Source organism: Ambystoma mexicanum, chromosome 12 (genome assembly GCF_040938575.1).
Source record: "Ambystoma mexicanum isolate Mex_15411 chromosome 12, UKY_AmexF1_1, whole genome shotgun sequence".
NCBI lineage: Eukaryota > Metazoa > Chordata > Amphibia > Caudata > Ambystomatidae > Ambystoma > Ambystoma mexicanum.
In genome coordinates, this window is record NC_090936.1 from 920,417,624 (window position 1) to 920,439,109 (window position 21,486).

The 21,486-nt window shown below is 47.8% G+C and overlaps 1 protein-coding gene across 10 annotated transcripts in view; it reads right to left on the reverse strand.

Annotated features, from left to right (window-relative positions):
- Nucleotides 1–21,486, reverse strand: part of CAPS2 (calcyphosine 2) — a 1,666,464-nt gene that overhangs the window by 950,928 nt on the left and 694,050 nt on the right. For all 10 annotated transcript variants that reach the window (XM_069629404.1, XM_069629399.1, XM_069629401.1 and 7 more), the window contains one exon: nt 20,065–20,250. In XM_069629404.1, coding sequence (XP_069485505.1) covers nt 20,065–20,250 — 186 coding nt within the window. The remainder of the gene's footprint in view (nt 1–20,064; nt 20,251–21,486) is intronic.

Below are 21,486 nucleotides of genomic sequence, written 5' to 3' on the forward strand. Positions count from 1 at the left end.
CACAAGACAGTGCTGGGAACCTTGGTGTACATGTTATCACAAACAGGCCAAAGCAGGCCTCTGACCCCCATCCAGGCAACCACAGGTTATAGCCCCTGCCCATGCTCCAGTCCCAAGACCCCTGAATTCCATGATGCCATTCGACCCCAGACCACCGGCCATAATCCAATCGACCATAAAAAATCTAAAGAGTATGGTCGTCCCACCTTTACTCCACAAAGCATGATTTGTAATGCAAGGTACATGGAGGGAGTACCCTAGTTCAAAAGCGAGGGTGGAAGCCTTAGAAGCCGGGAGATGCGCTCAGGATGAGTGCAATGTGTGTGTGTGGGTTAGCCTGACCTAGAAACTCCCTCTGTGCCAGTCTTCGAGCCTGCCAGGTACACTGTGGGCCTCATTACACGGAATGCGGTAATGGTTAACGGCCACCGTTAATGGTAACGGTGACCGTTAACCATTACCGCCTTACTACGAGGTCCCTTAGCGGGTTGGTGCTTTAACGCCTGCTTTTTGCAGGCGTTAAAAACCAACCCGCTAAGGGACCTCGGAGCTAATTACGGCACCGCAAGATTGCGGTGCTGTAATTAGCGCCTTCCCCATTCCCATAGAGCCCTATGGGGCAGAAATGGGGAAGGGCAATGGCGGAAGGGGGATTTACCGCCCCACCAACCTTGGAATGGGGCGGTAAATCCCCTTTCCGCCAAGGCGGTGCCGGTATTTTACCGGCATGAGCCATGGCACTAATAGCGCCATGGCTCACCGCCTTCCGTGTAATGAGGCCCTGTGTAATGATAGAGTAGCACTCTTTTTCAAGTGTAGCTAATTATCTCTTTGACCTGGGTTCCCTGGAGATGATGACCCCAGCAGACCCCACGTGATGGACGACGGACAAACTGAGCTGGGACCAATGGCCTGGCATCCCCTATGGAGTAGGCTGACCATGTATAGGGTCTTCCAACCAGCTGTATGGGTTCTCAATGTATATGAATGACGCTGTGACCCCTTTGTTTTTTTTTTTGAAAACCAACGCTCACAATTCCAATTGAACATATTCTAATACCCCTCGTCTGGTCCCCCTCAATCCCCTCCTACAACTATCCCCCACCCCAGCCACCTCCCCCCAACCTATCTTGGGGTCCCTTAATACCAACAAGTTATGCAACGTAAGACAACTGCCACGGGGTGCACGGTGAGCACAAACCTTCTGCACTAAGAGTCGGGCTCCGCCCTCGGGGTTCCCCTTGTCCCGTACCTGACCCTCTAAGTATCATGGAACTTCAACCATTCACATTCTATCGCCGCACTTCCCCCATGTATTGCAGCCGTGATCTTCTCCATGAGGTATATGTCCTTGGCTTTCGCAACCCATTCCTCCATTCTCGGGTGATGTGTCCTTTTCCAGTGTCTAGCCAAGCAAGCCCTGGACCGCGAGTAGCAAAAAGTGCACCATGTGAGGCAGGGTTCTCCAATAATCGCCCTCTTTCTCCAGACCAAACAGTATCAACAATGGGTCCATTCCACTTGCCACTCCTTCCAGCTCCTTAATCCAAACCAAGACTTCTGGCCAAAAGACCTGGACCTCCCAACACCCCCGCCACATGTGCCAGAAGTCCGGGCTTTCCCCACATCCATGCAAACACTGGGGCTCACTTCTGGGAACATTTTAGACAGCCTAACTGGGTTGTATTGCCATCTGTGTAGCAACTTAACTCCATGAAGTTTAAATCGGCAGGCCACTGATGTCTTGAAGGCCCACCTGCACATCAACCTCCATAGGTTGTCATCCAATTCCCGCTCCAGATCCCTTTACCACTTCCGTTGGAGTCCCTCAACTACATTCTTCCTTACACCCGCCAATGCTCCATATAGTAAAGAGATAAGCCCCTTCATATCCATGTGGGTGTCCAGGATCTATTTCATATGGGGTGAGAACCCTCTGTAGCGAGTCCCTGCATTTCTTTGCAGTGAGAACACCATTCAATCTCAGATAAAGAAAAACCTGGAGCCTACCCACATTTAGAGCTGCCTCAAGATCCTGGATCCATATAACGCATCCCTTGAACCATAACTATCCCACCTTGGCCCGCCCTGTCTCAAACCATCCCTGGTATCTCTCAGGTTACGGGAATGTCATCCCTTGTCGGGGGGCCCAGATGTGACTCATTGGTGAGGGCCAAGAGGTAACCCATCTCATACTCGCCCCCTATCTCCACACCTCCGATTGGACCCCCAAAAACAGGTATCCCCCGATTCTCCTAGAGACCCTGTCCCATGGGACCCACAGCCACTCACCCACTGTAGTGGGGCGCAAGTATTGTTTCTCCAAAAAGACCCACTGTTTGTCCACATCCTCCCGAAGGTGCGGCACCATTGCCCTCAGTTGCGAGGCCTTATAGTAAAGGGCCAAGTCCGGGAAGCCCACCCCTCCCTGTTCCTTTGGTAGCACCAATGTGTCATAGGAAACCCTAGGCTTTTGCCCTTGCCAGAGTAAACAAAGCATGCAGCCCCTGGCCTCCCGCAGAAGTTCCTCTGGGACCTTCACCAGCAACATTTGGAACAGATACAATATCCTTGGGAGGAAGCTCATTTTCAAAGCATACAGCTGCGCCATCCAGGAGATGTTTTGTTTCTCCATTCAGCCATTTTGCAATACAATTTGCTCACTAGATGTGGGAAATTAGCCGTGCTGAGGTCCTCCAAGGCCTGTGTAATGTTGACCCCCAGATGTTGAATGCTTCCACATCACTCAATCCCTATCCGGCAAATGGGAACAGGACAGACTTTTGGCGGTTCACCCTACAGCCCGGCAGGGACCCATACTACTCAATTAGTGCCATAGCCACTGGGACCGAGGTCAGTGGGTTCTTCAGATGAAGGAGGACATCATCGGCGTAAAGCCACAGCTTAAATTCCCCCCCACCTCAATGCCCTCCACCCGGGGGACCCCTCTCCACATCTCTGCCAAGGGCTCCATAGAAAGGGCAAACAACGGGGGCGTGGCCTGGAGCGCCACTGATGAGGCTGCTCCGTTAATGGCCTCTGTAGGGACCCGCGGCCTCATCTAAGATTTAGCCGGCTCCAGCAACGCCGCTGCTGTCCCTCTGGCGGGAGAAGCTGGCGGAACCACTCTCGCTTCCACCGCTCCAATTTTGAAACCAAACGCTGCAGAAACTCCGAAAACGCAGCTGAAGAACTTGGCGCGGGTGCCTCACTACAGTGAGCCAAGATGGCGGCCGTGACCCAGGCCCCTCATCTCCTCTGGCACCCAGCGGCGAGACACCTATAGTACCTCCTGCTCTCTCCCTCCGCTCTGATCCTGAGCCTCGCTGTCGGGGACCGCTGGGGAGACAGTCGCTCCGGTCCCCGGGGCCCTCCTGCCTGGGGCCTGGGTGCGGGTCCGGGTGTCCCTTCCACCCGCCCCTCCCCCGCCGGAGTCCGCTGGAGCGGAGCCCGTGGTCGGTGTCAGCCCCCTCTTTCCTTCGGAGGGCCCTGCCAGCATCTTGACCCCCTGCGGAGCCACCCAGGCCGGCCGACTCTCCGGCCCACCGGACCCGACGAGCAGACTTCAGAGAGAGGCCCTCCTGGAGGAGAGCCTCCGGAGCTCCCCGACCCTCACCCGTTCGGCGGCCCGGCTCTCTAGAGAGAGGACCGAGCCCCAGGATCGCTCTGGCTTCTGGACCAGGTGCGGGGGCGAGGGCCCTTCATCCGCCCCCCCACCTCCTTCACCGGCAACTGTCAGCTCGGAGAGTTGGCGAGACGGCAGCCTCCTTCTGCCTCCCAGGACTTCACATCGGCCCGCAGCCCAGCACCCCGGAGGTGATGTCGGGGGCCTAACCGGGTAGGTGTCCACCCCCCCCTCTCTACGCTCTCCACGATACCGGACCCGGCCCGGCTTCCCGCCTGCCCTGGCGTGCGGCCTCCCCGGCCCACGGCGGCCCAGCCCTCCTTGGGTGGACCCCTATGCTCTGCTGACCAAATTCCCGAGAGCCCCCCGCCCCACAGTCTCCCCGGCACCGGATCCAGAGCCTCCTTCCAGCTTCCTGGGGCGCCCCTGTCCACCAGATACCTCGCCGGCTGAGGAAAATGGCCACGTATCGCTCCTACCCCCCTTTCTTTCCTCAACCTCCTTCTGAAGGCACCCCCCACGTCTCCTGCCGCCATAATATCCTGGGGCGCTCCTGCCCACTTCACCCGCCAAACCTATCATCCTGGATAGCTGCAGCCCCCTGGCAGGGTGGGCATCTACCTCAAGCTGAACCGACCCTCCCACTACATCCAAGAGTGGCAATACCTAGATATAACCACTACAACTCTGACAACAAATACGGCTGGCGGATCACTCACCCTCCCGGAGGGCCCCGTCGACAACAGATTCGGCCGAAACCAATCATCCCCCCAAAGCGCCCCCCCAGGTGCTCCCAGCAAGAGGAGGATCCCCAGCGTCCCAGCCCCAGCAAAATGTCGAGACTCACCAAACCAGCCAAAACCGCGGACATTTCCACCATGCTCCTAGCAACAGACAAGACAAGAAAACCGGACCCCCCGCCTAAACTCACCCGGCAAAAGCCCCTAGAAGAACAAGGTAACCTTGCCACCAGAGATGACCTGATGGCCTTCATGCGGGACATTAAAGCCGAGATCCGGTCCTGCATGACCAAGCTCACCACACGACTAGAACAGACGGATCAACAACTCACGGAAGCGGAACAGAGAATAGGAGAGGTCGAAGACTTGACCCAGAACCACTATGCAGCAATAATAGAAATGCGACTCGAGATCCGAGCGCTTCAGTCCAGTAATGAGATCCTCGCATACAAGCAAGAGGACTTAGAAAACAGGGCCCGACGAAATAATCTGCACATCCGTGGGGTCCCAGCAACGATCCAAGATAAAGAGCTCCCGGAATATATAGGCAACTTCTTCCTGGCTCTCCTCCCGCTTATGGACAAAACCCAACTCGTCCTGGACCGAACCCACAGACTACGCCCGAGACGAGGAGCAGATTCAGACGGCCCTCTGGATGTGATCACTAGAGTACACTTCTACGCTACCAAAGAGGCCATCTCGGCGATAAGCCGCTCCAAAGATGAACTGTCATTCATGAGCACTCCCCTGCAGATATACCAAGATCTCTCCCCGATCACCATACAGAAAAGGAGAGCTCTCAAGCCCTTGACCCTGTTCCTCCAGAGCCGGCAGATTCGCTACCGTTGGCCCTTCCCCGCTACTTTACAATTCTCGTACCAGGGAACACTGCGTAAAATTAGCCACCTGGAGGACGCTAAATCGATTTTACACCCGAGCTCTCCAGAGACCTCAACCAACCCCAGTCCACACCTCCCGCCAGAGGAACCAGATCAATCACCCCAAAGACAGCAACAACCCTGGTCTAAAGCACAAAGACGCCGAAAGATGAAATGATTCAGAGGTTTGCGCCCATGGTGCTAAGACCGACCCTGGAGCCAAAACGAAGCATGGCAACACCGCGGGCCCCGAACGGCCCAGTCCCCTCTCCAAGGAGTATGTCACCTACCCACCCTTGGAGCCGAGCCGATCTCAATGGTTCGACCCTCGCCCAGTTGGTGAGGAAAACTGTTTGGGCCCCGTTGGCCGTGGTGGTGGCCGCGCAGAAAACCCCGGCCCCCCACACAATCGGGAGTTCTATCACCCGTTGGTCGGCCCACTCAGATAAAAAGCTACCCTCCCGTTGGAGGATATAGAAAACCCGGCTGCAGGAGGACCTAGCTAACTTGGAATCACGAAATGAAGACTGAATACCCCCAGCCCACCCACGAGGAACAGTATCCCACTCCAGAAGGCACCCAAGAGGCCCCCCCGCCGATCCAGAAACTAAGGTTCCTAACGTTGAACGTTAGAGGCCTCAACGCCCCACAGAAGCGGAAAGCGATTCTAAAACGCATCCAGAATGACAAAGCCTCCGTTGTCTTTCTACAGGAGACACACCGGATCCCAGCGGACTTCACAAGGCTCAGAGATCGGCAATTCCCAACGCAGTTCCTAGCTTCGAATGGAGCAAAGAAGGGTGGCACAGCTATCTTAATCGCCAAAGATTTGAAGCTGCAAATCCTGGACTCTAAGCGGGACCCCGATGGCCGCTTCGTGGCGTTGAAATGCCAAATTCTCAGCCAACTATATACGTTGATCTCAGTATATGCTCCGAATCAAGAACAAGAAGCATTCTACTCGGCCCTGGAAAACACCCTTCTACCGTTTGTTGAGGGTCAGACCATCATCAGGGGAGATTTCAACGGAGTCCCCAACCCATTAGTAGATCGATCACACCCCCCCCCGCCCGCGGAGACTTCGGCTTGGCGATTGCTCTGCTTAAATTGTTCCGAACCTTCGAAGTGGTGGATACCTGGAGGATCCTCCACCCAGAGGAGCGAGACTACTCATGCTACTCTTATGTGCATAGAACCTATTCACGCATCGACCTCCTGCTGGCATCTCCGCAGATCCTGTCATACACAGACAATGTCCTCATAGGCCCCAGAATCCATTCAGACCATGCACCCATAAAGCTAACGCTAAGAGCCTATAACCCGGACCCACCCCCAAGACGCAGATGGTCTCTATGACCCGATCCTAAATGACATGGCCACGAGAGACATAGTAGCTAAAACTATCAAACAGTACTTCGAAGACAATAAAAACGAAGACACCTCCCCAGCGACTACATGGGACGCAATGAAGGCCGTAGTGCGAGGGGTGCTGATCTCCCGGGGAGCGGCCTACCATAAACAAAAGCAACAGATCCGCCGCATCCTAGAAGACAAGGTCCTTGAGGCAGAGACGGCATGTAAAGCTAGAAACTGGTCCCCGAGAACCTACCGAGCCTTGCAGACGGCCCGGAAGAAACTAGAGGCCCATTACGCGGAGGACACAGCCCAGCTGCTAACCAAAACGAAGCAGAGCTACTACGCCAGGGGAAACAAAGCAAATAAATTCCTGGTGGAAAAACTGGCAAGAATCAAGAGAAGGAACACTATACTAAGCCTCCGAGACCCTCAGGGTGCAGTCCAAATCGCAGATCTGGATAAGCTAAGAATTGCAGAAGCTCACATAACCAAAACTATGTCAGCTACCCAAAAACCCCATGAAGAGCAGCAGTCCTACCTGCGGGAAGCTGCCTTGCCCAAGCTCTCAACTACAAGTAGGGAAGAGTTGGAGGCCCCGATCACCAGCGAGGAGATCGACAGGGCCGTTAAAGGCTTAAGAACTGGAGCCCCGGGCCCAGATGGTTTCTCGTCCCGATTCTACAAACTCATTCGGCCCCAGCTACTAACCCCAATGACGACCCTCTTCAACTCCTTCGCCACTTCTGGATCAACAACCCCATCAATGAAAGAGTCAATAACAGTATTAGCGCTGAAACCAGGAAAAGACCCCAGCGATATAGCAGCTTATCGACCCATCTCCTTACTAAACCTGGACGCAAATATCTACTCGAAGGTCTTGGCAAACCGATTAGCGAAGCTTCTACCGGTCATCATAGACCCAGACCAGACGGGATTTATTTTAAACAGAGCCACCACAGATAATACACGCAGAGTCCTCAACTTGATCGAGATAGCCAGACAAGGCTCGAAGAAACTCGCCCTGCTAGCCCTAGACGCGACCAAGGCTTTCGACAAAGTGGACTGGTCGTTCCTCCGCCTCACTCTGGAATCGTTCGGCTTTGGGCCCACCTTCTTAAAGCTCACCTTAGCGAACTACCAGTCCCCGACCACTCTGCTCAGAGTGAACGGCCTCCTAACTAACCCGATCTCCCTAACATGCGGCACCAGACAGGGCTGCCCCCTCTCCCCTCTACTGTTCGCTATGGTTATGGAATCGTTGGCCCAGCGGATCCGCCTCAACTCCAGAATCAAAGGCCTCCAAGTGGGCTCTACCCAGCACAAGATAGCGCTCTACGCTGATGACGTGATGCTAACCATCACAGATACCTCGCAATCCTTAAGAGCCGCCCTAGCGGAAATCCACAGATTCGGGAAGGTGTCCGGATTTGCCATTAATTTGATGAAATCGACAGCGCTGGGGATAGGATTAGATCAGAGAGACAAGGCATCCTTCAGCGCCCAGTGCGCGGTCCCGCTAAATGACACATCCATCCCCTACCTCGGGGTGCAGATCCCCGCTAACCCGGAAGACACCTATCGGATAAACTTCCCGCCCCTGATGAAAACTTTGGAAAAAGACCTAGACTCCTGGCTCAAGCAGGAAATATCCCTAATAGGTCGTATCACGGCCTGTAAGATGAATCTGTTGCCACGATTCCTATACGCCTGCTCAGCTCTGCCCATCATAGTCCCTCGCCCCCAACTACAGAGACTTCAAAGGAAGATATTTGGATTCATATGGAGGGGGAAGAAGGCCCGCATTCCATGGAAGACCATGCTATGTGCTCCGGACCAGGGAGGCCTAGGGGTCCCTGACCTCCAAAAATACCAAATGGCGGCGCAGATAGCGCACACCCGGGCTTGGACTATAGCGTCAGGGCGCCGCAAATGGATGGACATAGAGCAATCCCGATTACCCCTCCCACTGCGCTTTCTTTTACACCTGCCAGCCGCGCTGCGCCGGATGTGGCCAACTATTCTATCCTCAACCAAGCAAACGTTGAAGGCATGGGATTGGGCCCGCAAATCCAGAGGTATCCCGAGAGCCCTGGGCCCCTCAGCCCCAGTCTTCCACCATCCGGCGTTCTCTCCGGGAGGTCACCCCTCGAACTTTAAGAACTGGATCGCCAGAGGCCTCAGCTCCCTAAGCCAACTATTTGAGGGAACACTGCCGCTGACATTCGCCCAATGCAAAAGTGCGTTTAACCTAGCAGAGTCAATACAATAAGGAATGAGAAATAACTATTGTTTTAATCAAAATAGTTTTTTGTTTATTATCCAAATACACATGTCATGAAAAAAATCGGCTCTACAAACCAAATACAGTACATCCCACCCAGAACCATTCATTCATCACTCATCCATCCAATAATCATATTTGCAAAAATTGAATAAAACAAGGTGATACTTTGCATATACCACAAATAGTAAATCAATCAATTATAAGTTCAACACTCAGTTATTTTACAATGTGCCCCTCTGTTGGTTTTCGGGGTATTTTTGAAAACTGTTGTCAACATGTTTCGGTTAAGTTTTCATACGAGGAAGAGACAGTCCCCTCGTGTATTGACTTAGTGTTTAACCTTCTTCAGGACAGGAGAGCAATTGCCAACTTGGCGTTGCCTCCTGGTAAAAAAAACCAAAGGTGAGCGGTGTGTGGCAGGAGAGCCTTAAATCTGTTAACCTCCTCTCAAACTTTCAGGGGCTGGTGAACCGGTGTGATGGAGTAGATCCCGTGGTGAATGCTTCCAACAATGGCGCTTCACATAATGGATGCCTGTTACTCTCAGAAAGGAAATTATTCTCTTTCTTCTAATTTCCAATTCGAAACTAGTGCCAATTAATTCATTAAAGCAACTGTGTCTTTAAATCACTTGAGACAGCCGTATGTTAAATCGCTGTTCCGGCTCACTAGCAAGAAGTGTAGCAAAATTTACGACCGTGAACCGAAGAGCTGAAAACCAGGACTCTGCTGTGCAGTCAGGAGTCTGCGCTTCTATCGTCTGCCAAAATTTTAACAGGCATCCATTATGTGAAGCGCCATTGAGCCTCCCTGAAGTGTCTTTCCTTCCGTTGGTCCCTTAGCCTGGATGCCAACATGGCGTCCGCTTTGTCCCCTTATTATAGTAGCGTTGCCGGAGGGACTGCAACCTCCGCACCACCTTGCCCACCTCCAGTTCCCTCAGCTCCTGTCTCTTCATCCTGGCCTGCACCCACCGCTCCTGGGCAGAACCTTTCCCACTCCATCTCGAATCTCCCCACTCAAACTCTCTGCTAGCAGAATTCTGGCCCTCTACTTCCCTGCTCCTTCTCCGAACAGCAACTCCTTTCATGTCACCTTCGTTGCCTCCCAAACCATGCAGGGGTCCACCTCCTCTGCGTCATTAGACAGGAAAATGTCCCCCATCGTTTTCCTCATCTCCTCTGCAAAAACCTTATCCTTCAGCAGCATGTCATTGCACCTCCAGAGGGAGTCCCTCGTTAGCAGGCCTACCACGGAAACTTCCATTATGACCATGTCATGGTCCGTCCAGCGGATAGGGGTAAGGTCACAACTGGCTACCCTGTTGCGGTGTGGCCTCTGAATACACTAATAATCAATCCTCGGTCTTGTACCATGCACGGGGGAGAAAAAAAGTATAGCCCCTGGTCTCAGGGTGAAGCGGACTCCAAACATCCACCATCCCTTCCCTTGCCAAAAACTGCAAAAAACATTTCTGCTTGTGGGACCCTCCCACCCCCAGCAGATCCTCGCCCCCACTTCTATCCCTTGTGGGGTCTGCCGACATGTTTAAATCTCCCCTCAGGAGCAATAGGCTGCTATCCTGCCTCAGTTACTCCGCCAGTGCGTCCTGAAAGAATAGGAGCTGCCCCTGGTTGGGGCAGTATATCATGGCCAAAGCAATCTGCACCCCTTCCAGAGTAACCGAGACAAGCAAGGCCCTGCCGTCTGACTTACGCCACACCTTCATATCCCCCAGGATGAACCGTCTATGAAGCAAAATACAAACATCTCCCCTCTTGGTTTTACCAGAAGCCCAGAAAGCCAGTCCTATCTGACCTACAAGAACCCACCTCTCCGCCCCCGCCACTAACCCTGTTTCCTGCAGGAACATAATGTCTAGCACCAGGTTTCGGAATTCCCTTGCCACCAGTGAGCGCTTTGTGGGCAAATTCAACCCCCTCACATTTAGCCCTCATCCCTGTACACCATCTCTGGTCCACCAAGTAGCTCCTGGCCCTTCCAGTGCAATGACATTGAACATACCCAACTGCCCCGGCCTGCACCCCCAACTATCCTGCCTGCCACCCTCCATTCTTCCCTGATCCCCCACCAATCATGCCTCCCCACACCCTTCCTCTCTCTTCCCCTTCGAACCAGAGACGCCCACCATCTGATGGGCCAGCAAGGATGTCTTCCACGCCGTCTAACCAAACGATCACTTCTCTTCTCCCCCCATTTTAACAACATTTGAGGCCATTTAGAGGCTCATCTCAGCCAAGCCGATCACTAAAATTTCTCCATCACTTGCCAGACAATGGAGTATTCAGTTTCTTATACTTCCTAGCCCCCGGCATCTGTTTCTTAGCCATGAGTTCCTTCCCTCTCTCTCCGAGTTCATACTGGTCTTGCCATCTTCGGAGCTTGTATCGGGGTCCGGTGCCACCTCCTTCAGGGACTGCAGCACCTGTTGCACCTCCTGGCCATTTGTGATCTGGTAGCGTGTTGCCAATCCCGAAATACAGGGAAAATGGGTATGACCAGTGGTATTGGAGGCCCTTTTCTGGCAGCCATTGTGTGAGGGGCTGACAGTCTCTTCTGCGTAACAAAGTAAGCCCCGAAAAGTCCTGAAACACCCCAATCGAGTCCCGTCGTACTGCAGGGATCCGGTGCGCTTTGCCCTCTTGAGGACTACCATCCTGTCTTTGTATCTAAGGATGCGGACGACTATTGATCTCAGGCCACCACCCTGTCCGCCACCATCTCTGTGGGCTCTCTCCAGCTGGACCTCCTTGCCACCCTCAGAGCGAAACACATCTGCCACAGTCTTACCTTTCTGCTCACTCAGGCCCAGTATGCGCAGGTTATTGCGGCACTCCCATATATATTGTCGCCATACATATAGGCACCGGAAAACGGCATAGGCAACATTATTTATGGGGACAATATACGGGGTAAATGGGAGCGGGTGTTGCGGGGTTGTCCCCTGCAGGTTCCATATGGTAATATTGCTGCAAAAAAAGGCGCCACTCTTGCAAGGTGACATTTTTGAGGGATATCCTTCCCCAGTATCCTCGGCCCCACTGTCCCCAGACAGCGGGACCCTACGTCTCAGTTCACCTCTGCTGCGAGAACTCGTTCTCAGGGGCCGCTGGACACTCCACTCTGAACTAGTACGGCAGGGCCTCCCCTCTGCGAACGTCCTCCCTGCAGGCCGATGGCCGCCCAAGGCACAGACCACTCTGGCACACCACTCTCCATGGAGTCCTGTGCTCTCCCGTTTGCTCCTCCTCTTTCCGTCGGGGGGAAGGAGGCTCCAATATCAGCTGCAAGATGGCTGACAGCGGAGCGGAACTTCACGCGGCCATCGCGATCCGCGCCCCTTGGTCGTTGTGTTCCCTTTTTAGCCTCTGTTTGCACCCGTTTTCCTCAGAATGTTCTTGGCAGTAGAGTTCTTTGCTAGCGTATCTACTTTTTGTAGAAATAAAAACTTGTTATCCTTTCAAGAGTTTCTTGGGCCTTTTTTCCCTAGCGGGTTGTATTTTTTCTGTTAACATTACCCCTTTTAAAAAGGTATACATTTTATTACCACAGAAAGAAAAACTGATTCGGCCCTCCTAGGACTTGAAGATGTGATCTCCAGTATTAGCACAGTTCCAGCAGCAACGACGTAACGCTTCTGCACTGTACATTGAATACAAGAGATTTGAAGGTTGCAAATTACAATTCTATGTAAATTTCATCAGATTGGGAGGCCACCAGCAGAGCAGTCAGTATGGGAGGCGATCAGCAGCCTGGGACTTTATCCAAGATGGCAAACGTAAAAATATTCCCCTCCATAAACACCACTGAGAATGCATGTCTGCTATGAAAATAAACACAACCACAGAAAAGAAAAAGACTTCTAGATCAACAGCAAAAATGACTGTGCACAAGGTTAGGGGGCTAATGGTCTCAAACACTTTGCTGTGAATCAGGCAGCAGACAAAAGCAGTGTGCATGCGCCATCGTAAAAATAAACATAAGCAATGATCGCAGAAGATGCATATATAATGCTTGCTAGGTTAGGGCACATTTGTTAATATTAGCTATTTTAAAGGTACACATGTCATGGTACACAATGTTTTGTTTTGAGATGTTATCTCACTTCTGTTCGTATTTGTAGCTGTGTGCACCTGAGTTTGTGAGACTAAATGTTCTTTTTTGAGATGACTTAAATGACCTACATTTATATTTCACATAGCAACTCCACAGTCATACCAATAACGGCTGTGTCACCAGGTTATGAGTTCAAGTTTTCTCGCAGTCACTTTGCTCTAAATGAGCCATGGCCCAGCACTGTGCATGGGCCATGGTAGAAAAACTATGTATACAGTGCTTCTGAACCTGGATCAGAGCTGTAGTGTTAATATTATCCATTTTAATGAAACCGGTACATATTATAGTATTTCGGGGGTAGGGTGAAAATAGTGCCTGTGCGCCACCCTGTATCAAATGGTTCGGTGTATGAATCGGAGATCGTGCCATTAAACATGCCTAGTGGTAGACTCTCGTGATTTACAGTAATTCTGTATGACCCGGAACTCTATTTTATTGCTGTGCAATATCTTATTGTGACATCAACCTCTGATTCACCAACAACATTGTCACTAGATCTAACGATTATGTACAGAACTCACAGATATTAGCTCCCTAATAATGATTAGTCACACTATGACCAATTCCACCAGAACACTGCATGACTCAACGCCACCGGGCATAATTAATGAATATCAATAAGACTGTACAAAATGGACCATTCCTTTACTTCCTTAACTCTTGGTTGTTTCTCCTCTTCTCCCCTATGCCTTCCTTCCTCCATATTTTTATAGATGACATTGCAACTTAAACTAATGTTAATGACTCTATGAATGCATGCACCGAATGCAATATATAGTAAAGTATACTATATATGAAAATATATATCAAGTATAAGTGACTCAATGAATGCGCGTTTGAAGCGCTATAACATGCACAAAATTGGCAATCTGTAACCTGATATAGCGGATGTAACAAATGTACAACATGATACCAATTGATGACCAAACAACTGTAATATATGCACCAAACTTCTACTGTACACCCTAATTAAGTGTCACGACCCTCGCCCAAAACCCCCTGTGGCAAACCCATTGGCCAGGTGGAGTCAGGACTCGGGACTCTAGAGCCTGGCATCCTCTTCAAAAGCCCTCATGGCGCCAGGCTCATACACCATGAACAACAATGTGCTTGGGAACTACTTTATTGTATTGTCAGCCAACATGGAGGCATCCACATAGCTTGGTTCCCTAAGAACCAAGCTATGCGGTCTAGTGCTTTGGGTGTGGCAGGCCTGGAACTACTCTCCCTGGTACTACTTTACCTGAGCTATATAAACCACACCCTGACAGCAGAACATGCTTCGTGTTACTTTGCAGCTTGCAACGTGATGCTCACTGTGTCCAGCTATTCCCTCGAACCTCGGAGAAGCAGAACCTGCAAGGAGACAAAAGGAACATCATTAGCAGCAGCATCTTACCTGCAGTCTTCATCTTTAAACACTCGCAGCTACTGAGAACAGCTTCCTCGAATCTGCACGCCTCCCGGACAGAACGACCTGAAAGAGGAAGATAGAGGCAACATTAAAGAAAGCTGTAGAGACATTTACAAATTACGAACTGCTCAAAAGGCTTACCTGGCTGGTCGCCTCTCGTCTGGCACCACTCCAGACATTCCACTCGCGCTGAAGAACACTGCGACCTACAAGGAAGGAAAACCCAGGTTCGCAAAGGCAAGACTTCGCAGCTCTGCGCATAGTGCTTACTTACTGCATCATAGCGCTCTTAATGTGCCATCATTTACCAGTGGTGCTCAACCAAGCCAGTTCGCCGCGCTGAAGCTCTGCATACCTAAGGGAGAAAAAAAGAGACATTTTAAAGAAAGGCATGCAGGATAGGAACAAAACTAAAGAACAGCAATAAGACCTACCTGAACAATATCAAACGGGTCGGCGTCAGTGACGTAACTGGACCGCACTCGCCCATGAAAGACAACGCGCCCCTGGAAAGAAGGCAGGACGGAGAGCATGCCTAATTCTATCACAAGGCAGAACCTTCCCCGCAGACCACATCAGAGCAAAGCTGAGAAGCATACCAGCGAGTAACCTGGCTGCGTGGCGTCCCTGTGGATAACAGGTGAGCGTAACATTAAGTGTACCATGCAATGCCTTGACAAAGCCTGATAAAGGGCGAAACATAAGCATGTGCAACCACCAGAGATGTTTTTATGGGAGGGCAAAAGGGGCACTTGCCCAGGGCCCCACCTTGGAGGGGGGGCGACAAGACTGCCGGATCTAAAGAAGATTCCATTGTTCGCCAGACTTAAATAGCACACGTCAGGATATTTTGTGGCATGCTGCTGAGGTTCTAAACCCATTGCCTGTCTGTTCGGAAAAGTACATTCTGCTTTGATCAATTCATCATTTAATGCCTTCTGTGTTCACTGTGGTATATATACTTTGTGTGTTCCTAACAGCACAACTCTGTAGCATTCTTTCCTTCCTGTGGGAATTATGTTGATCATGTGCAATAGCTAAAGTTACAACAAACTATATAAATCAGTGAACTTATCCCCTCAGAAAGCAGAAATACATAACAGCCGCTAAATCAATATGGGCTGCATTATGTATTCTCAATACACATAAAACAGTATTATTAGAAAATATAATTTTTAATATATTAATCTCTAATTCAGCACAGGTAATACAAAAATAGTTACAAAAACATATACACATAACACAGTCATATACATGTTAAAAACATTCCACCTCGCAATATAGAAACATTTGCGCCGACAATTAGATCAGCATAGCACCAAAAAGGCAACCTAATTGATTTCATTTCCCATTGTGTGTCACAGCCCAACTTATATAAGTTTCTGTCCTCTGTGTTCTCAATAACCGGACATTCATCAGGGGCAGAGGTAATCCTGTGCTTCAGATAGATTCTTCCTATTCAACCAACAACTTGCTATTTCTAAAAAAAAAAGAGAGAAACATGTGTCACTGACACCGGCATAATCGGTTTAATTACTCATCACAGCCACACCCTAATCACCAATAGGGTACCAAGTATATAATAAATCCTGTACCTGGTCTAAGGTCTCAAGAAATATATAACTTGGACCTCAAAAGCCAACCCCGCTACTCCTTGACATTTTGCTGATTTAGCATTGTAATATTACAGAGCGAGAGGTTCACATCCGTGAAGAGGAAGAGGCCTTATTCAGATGGTACTCCGATTAAAACATATATTTGTTGGCTCACAAGAGCCTTAGACAGGTAAGATTACTTTGTTTAATTGTAGGTGAGGAATAATGGATATTTGGAGGGCGAATGTAATCTATCTTCCTCCACCTGTTTTTCAGACACTTGGAGGTCTAGAGGAATTGGAAAGGATCCACGGGTGGTGACCACTACTGAGACTTGGTTGGATCTAGGTAAAATTCAGCTTCCACATCCCATGGTGAGCAATCCATATATTAGAACTTTGAATTTTGGGTTGTAGCAGTATCCAATCGATGATTGAGATGCCTAGATTTTCTTCTATTCAGGGTAAAAGAACAGCTATTATGACTAAGAGAGTTCTACATTTTAGCGTTGGGGGAGGTATTTCGTAGGACTTGATGCTGAATACCTTCTGCTTCTGCAGTGAAGAGCCATAAATGGGTTGGCTTTTGAGGTCCAAGTTATATATTTCTTGAGACCTTAGACCAGGTATAGGATTTATTATATACTTGGTACCCTATTGGTGATTAGGGTGTGGCTGTGGTGAGTAATTAAACCGATTATGCCGGTGTCAGTGACACATGTTTCTCTCTTTTTTCCTTAGAAATAGCAAGTTGTTGGTTGAATAGGAAGAATCTACCTGAAGCACCTTTGGATTACCTCTGCCCCTGATGAATGTCCGGTTATTGAGAACACAGAGGACAGAAACTTATATAAGTTGGGCTGTGACACACAATGGGAAATGAAATCAATTAAGTTGCCTTTTTGGTGCTATGCTGATCTAATTGTCGGCGCAAATGTTTCTATATTGCGAGGTGGAATGTTTTTAACATGTATATGACTGTGTTATTTGTATATGTTTTTGTAACTATTTTTGGATTACCTGTGCTGAATTAGAGATTAATATATTAAAAATGATATTTTCTAATAATACTGTTTTATGTGTATTGAGAATACATAATGCAGCCCATATTGATTTAGCGGCTGTTATGTATTTCTGCTTTCTGAGGGGATAAGTTCACTGTTTTATATAGTTTGTTGTATATTCCTTCCTTTTGTTGAAATATATGTTATATATCCTCACTTAGTAGGAGGGAACATCACCAGAGTGTGGGGTTACCCCTGTAGAAGAGTATCTCTCCAATAGCTAAAGTTGACATGCATATTGATTAATTGAATGCCACAATCGTTTAGAAGTTATCTCAGCGTGTTAAGCATTAATTGCAGAGATATGTGTTCACATGCAAGATTAGAATAGCACATTCCAACAAAGCTGACAGAGCCGTTCCTATGTTTGAAGTTTATAAACCTGCCTGCATATGTACCTGGTTTTATAGCACGCTATTATCAGCAATGTACCTGCGCCAGATAGGGGTTGCTATTAAAACTAACATTTCTTCTGTATGGTGAATGTCTAGACATTGGTTTGTTCTGATGGGGTTGTAAAACCTAAGCAATCACCTCCAATGATAAGCATAAACTGTTAGTCCAAGAGTTGAATAAGTATCCAAATTCAAGACTGTGGAACAAAAGCGTTCATGCTTGTGTCCTGGCTTTGTCAGCAGACGATACAGTGATCTTACATTACTTTGCTGTCTTCTGTGACTTTTGCCTTTGTGCATGCAGTGGTATTGTTTAGCCAATTACTTGATCTTTCTTCTTTTTTAGGCCATTTGACTGGAAGGCATTATAGATAGAAGAGAGCAGACCAGATGTTGTAGGCCTCGGGCAAGCATATTTTAAGGTCTGCTCGTTGGACACAAAAAACGGTTTGCTTTTTTGTAAAAGTCAAAGGTTTTTATGCACGTTTATAAAGGACAATGTCACAAGCCATTGTTTTGGGAATATTTAAAGCTTTAAATACGAAAGAAAACCCCACATTAAATGTGTTAAATAACATTGATTGGTATGCTGGTACTTACATACTTCCCTTGATGATGGAGAGAATTGATCTAGACAATTCATCTAGAATCATTCCCATTTTGCGTAACACCCTTCTATAATATTTTATTTTAAAAAACGGTCATGTTTGGTAATGTGATTTGTATACTTTCCAAGTCAGTTTTACAAAATTAGATTGTTTTATTTCATTATAAGAACTGGAAAAGAAAGTGTTCAAATGCAGAAATTGCAAAGTTGGCACACATCCACCCCTTAACCAATGTGGGATTCTGGCCATCTCATTTAATCTTGTATTGCCTAACCTCTCAAAATTGCCAGTCCCTAATCCCTTTCAAAATTGTCAGCCCTTCAGAGTGATTTCCGTCTCATGGTATGATCTTCATAAAAGCCTCATTCATGGTTTCACTATGGTGTTGCTTCCACTAAAATAGTGAGCATTGATATATTGCACACCATAGGAACTTGTTCCTTTGATCTCTAATGGCAACACTATTTGAAAACCATATCCCACTTCTTATCTCAGTCTGTCAGGATACAGACACCTTCCTGTTTGCTTCTAATACGCATCTACTATCTATGCTGTGGTATGTGTAGTGTTCTCGTTCTCTTTCCTTCCAATTGGTGTGCTCTATCCATGCTTCAGCACTTTTACATTCTGCGAGGCAGCTAATGGAGTGCTCAGTCTATCCTGGGTTACATGTGCTTTTTAAACATGGTCCTGCATTAATATTACAGGCTGCATTGCATACCTTCCTGGATGCTATTGATTAAAAGTTTCCTGTTTCTATACTAGAACAGAAGTAACCTCTTTGTAGACTGCTAATGGTGGCCTTCAAATCAGAATGATAAACAAGTATCATTCGAGCAAGAATGAAGAGGGTAAGAGGACTTGGAGGGAGTAAACATGCTTAGTTTGAATGCTGCAAGGCAGCATATCCGCCTATAGGTTGCGATCGCAACGAGAGGCATGGGGGCGGGGGTGCGACCCAATATGCTTGATCACTTAATTCCTTTGGTTTGGTGGAGGGGGGCACCCAAAGATGTCAATGGCCAGGCCCCCAAAAGTGGTTACGATGGCACTGGCAACCACCAGGTCTATGTTGGCACAAATGGGACTGGTCTAGAGTACCTATTGTTCCTCATGGGACCTTTAATAAACTCCTAAACAGTGTTTATATAAACCATACTTACGGTCTTATTTCCTAGCGCAGGCCAAACGGTACACATTATACCCCAGGTATAAAAAACGGATTTGGCCTTTCTGGAAATTGAACATTTGCTATGTAGTAGGAGCACAGTTCTTAGCAACAACCACCTAATAGTCCGCTATCTGCCAAGCAACTGAAAATGAGCTCTGTGGTTGTAGCAGACGTGCAATGTTTATGGCTCAGTGGACTAATGCATCCACTACAGGGGCCTGTGTTTGACCTCAAATACACCTGTTATGTATATTTGCACGTTATTTGACACACACAAACACTATGGCAGTTCTGATGCTCTACAATCCGAAGCTAGGTGCTATATATCTTCGTGTGTTCATACTTTACATTACAAAGCCACTGTGCATGCCATGAATATAGAACATTCCAATTTTTTCACATGTTGATATCTTGAGTTTGCATGACGCAATTTAAAAAATGTTGAAGCATGCACACATTCAATGTAAAGTGTACATGTGTGCCAAGAATCTCGAAAATTGAAGTGGTCAATTTCAAGAAATCATGCTCAGAAAAGTAAAAGTAATTTGCCACAGGGAGATTACAAGTCTAAGAAAGTGAAAAACGACTTTTTCAGCTTTTTACATTTTAATTGCATTGATTCTCACCAAATCTGGCATGCTTGATCAGATAGGTCACATTAAATCCATTATTATGTTCAAAAGCTATAGGGGAAAGAAATGTAGCATAGTGTAATGTAAATGTAACTATACTGCAGCACACTGAACAACAAACAGCACAAAGGTGTTCATAAATTGCGGCATTTGATGTTTACATTACCTCTTCTTGAGCCATCTGCCCTTCCGACGGCTGAGAATGTGTACTTGTTTTATTTTTGACAGCTCTTTGTGTATACTGCTTGTATCCTTCCTTCATGTCGGCTTCATACTGCTGGTATTTCAATTTAAATTTATTTGGTGGGGCAGGCAAATTTTCAGGTATCGTTTTCTCATCTAGCGAGGACATCTAGAACCAAACAGACCATGGACATATCTGCATTAACTGCTATGTTTCATGACATATGATGCGCAAATCAGAGATATTCCTCGTACACTGAACAGCATTTTATTTGTATTTAATCAATAATGCTCGACATTCCACTTCAAAGCCTAAGAGAATCAAATCGCCTCTTAATAACAGCGACTGTTAATTCGAGTAATTATTCTTCAGAGCACAAAGTGATTTTGCTGGAAGCCAATGTGAATACGGATTAAGAAAGATGAAAATTACCACCTAAAGCACAACAGCTTTAAAGCACATATATATACATGTGATAGCATTTAATTTAAAATATGCATCGCTTTAATTGTAAATAATTACAATTCTAAAGCAAAATTTGAGTGTATTGTATTAAATGCAGAAAACGATGAATAAGTATAATAAAAGTACAATAAGCAAAATAAAAGCAGTATTTTGTGCGTTTAGTGTCAACTGATTTCCGTATCATTGAGTGAAACAACGCTTATTATAACCGCTTTTACTTTGTAAAGCAAGATATTTTCTGAAGTTAGCGCATGCGTGCATTAAAGCTTAATAATGCCTTTTTTTAAAGAAGTCTTTCATAATACCCACGCCAATTACCATTGTCAGCAACTATTCCATCTCCCAAGGTTCCAAAGTCATTTGTAGTCGGGCAGTCAGTGTTCTTAATGTTAAAATAAAAACAAAAAACAATACCACACCCATTGATGTTAAGACACTACTCCCAACCCACTTCAGGCTCACCGTCATTTTTAAATGTGTAGAAAAAAGCAGTGTCACAACTATAATTATTCCTGGAAGCCCACCTCTTCCTGTTTTTTTTCCTGGCTGTGCTTTCACATGAGACATGATTCAGAAACTGTTCTTACAAGGCACTTGGATGGCAGCCATTCCTATGTCAACTCAAAAATCACAGTCACGTTTGCTTACTCTGGACCGTCTACCCCATTCACTCAAAGAAAGAGTAGTAGAACTTTGGTTCCACCATTTGCTCAAAATGCGCCTAAGGGATGATAGTCATGGGTTGATGGAGGAATAGAGTCGCCATACCATGGTTCATCATTCTGATTAAAAGCTCCTCTGTATGAGGAACTCTGAATCAACTCTTCTGGCTTTAATGCAAGAATTGGCTAAATTGCAGGAGGGATCCGATTTTTCAGAGAATTATTCTAAATCCATGTGTCTAAATATCTATGAATTACTGAGTGGCTATGCCTTCAA